General features: G+C 36.1%; 1 protein-coding gene across 1 annotated transcript in view; it reads left to right on the forward strand.

Moving 5' to 3' along the window:
• LOC111397801 (ABC transporter I family member 21-like) overlaps positions 1 to 1,495 on the forward strand; it is a 1,735-nt gene extending 240 nt beyond the window's left edge. The window contains exons 2-4 of the mRNA XM_023024780.1: positions 272 to 355; positions 647 to 783; positions 1,344 to 1,495. Of these exons, the coding sequence (XP_022880548.1) occupies positions 272 to 355; positions 647 to 783; positions 1,344 to 1,475 (353 nt within the window). The 3' untranslated portion in view covers positions 1,476 to 1,495. The remainder of the gene's footprint in view (positions 1 to 271; positions 356 to 646; positions 784 to 1,343) is intronic.

Consider the following 1,495-nt stretch of genomic DNA (forward strand, 5'->3'; position numbering starts at 1 on the left):
TTTTTTTTTTTTAGCTTTGCTTTTGCTTAACCCCTTAGTTATTATTAGTAATTTAAACCAGAATTCCATCCGTTGATTACTTAAATTTAATTTTACTTGTCATTTGGGAAAACTGATCATCTTAATACCAAATAGATATTTGAATTTTATTTGCTCTAATTTGAATGGTGCTTGTTTATGAATTTAAGAAAATCATTGGTGGTTCACGGTTTCTATTGAATAATTATGATAATGTCTTTAGTCAACATGTGTTCTTGGAAGCCAATCTGAGATTCTGTATGCTTTGTTTTTACCAAATCGCAGGGAGAATTGCCTCTCCAAGGAGACTTCTCTGCTGAACACATGATATTTGGAGGTGTGTGAAACCTTCAGTACTGTGTAGCTTTTGACTGTGTGACGAGTCACTGTTCATGTTGTATTTCCATTATATGATCAATTTCTTTTCCACTTTTCTGGTGTCAAAAGTTTTGAGTGTGGATTTTTTATTTTTTATTTTTTGAACTGCATGATCAAATTATTCATAATGACATGGTAGTTTAAGTTGCATATCATCCTCTGGAATATATACTCAACTATTTAATTGTTGAGTCTGATGAGAAATGAAGACATAACTGAATTTCTCTTGCTTTTCCTTGTTATGATCCAGTTGAAGGGGTTGATCCTATTAGGCGAGAGAAGTTGATCGAACTGCTCGATATTGATCTGCAGTGGCGTATGCACAAGGTTTCTGATGGTCAGCGACGTCGAGTCCAGATCTGCATGGGTCTTCTTCATCCTTATAAGGTATCCTTTTGTCCTGCTTTTTTCACAAGATGTTAATTATATATAGGAGTAAGAAGCGCTTGTCGAAAAGAAAAATTATATTTTGTCACATTTAGCCCGTTGTAGGGAACATAATAAATATTTTACAGTCTTGTAACTTGTTGATCAAATTATAAATCTGTTACATTTACCTATCTTTTGTTCTCAGCTATTTGTTATTAATTGTATCTTTTCCTTTCATTTTAATCCTTTTTTGGGTGTCGGGTGGGGTGGAGGTGGGAGAATGAGAGGAGAGGGCACCGAGTAGAGCTCAAGAGGAGTTTTTTTCTAGCATTTTTTGCGCTGCTGTCTTAGCTCTCCAAATTCTTTTCATTTTTGTTCCTCCGCTTCTATGCTCTAGGCAAGGGATAAGTAACATCCAGTTTTGGCTTGCGGAGCTGAAAATGTGGCAATACCTGTCATCTGCAAGAAAATGCATGAAGTGGGTAGATTGCACAGTTTTCGTCTAATCGGGTCAATGTCTTTTTCCTAGAATTGTTTCAGCCAACGAACTTTTTGCTAATCTTACTAGTATTATCCAGGTTCTTCTGCTGGATGAGGTCACTGTTGATCTAGACGTTGTAGCTAGGATGGATTTGCTGGAATTTTTCAGGGAAGAGTGTGAGAAGGTAATGTCTACTGATTTATTTATGCATTCGTGTATGGGGAATTAGCTCATCTCGTTGAATTGTGC

Source organism: Olea europaea, chromosome 7, assembly GCF_002742605.1.
Source record: "Olea europaea var. sylvestris chromosome 7, O_europaea_v1, whole genome shotgun sequence".
NCBI lineage: Eukaryota > Viridiplantae > Streptophyta > Magnoliopsida > Lamiales > Oleaceae > Olea > Olea europaea.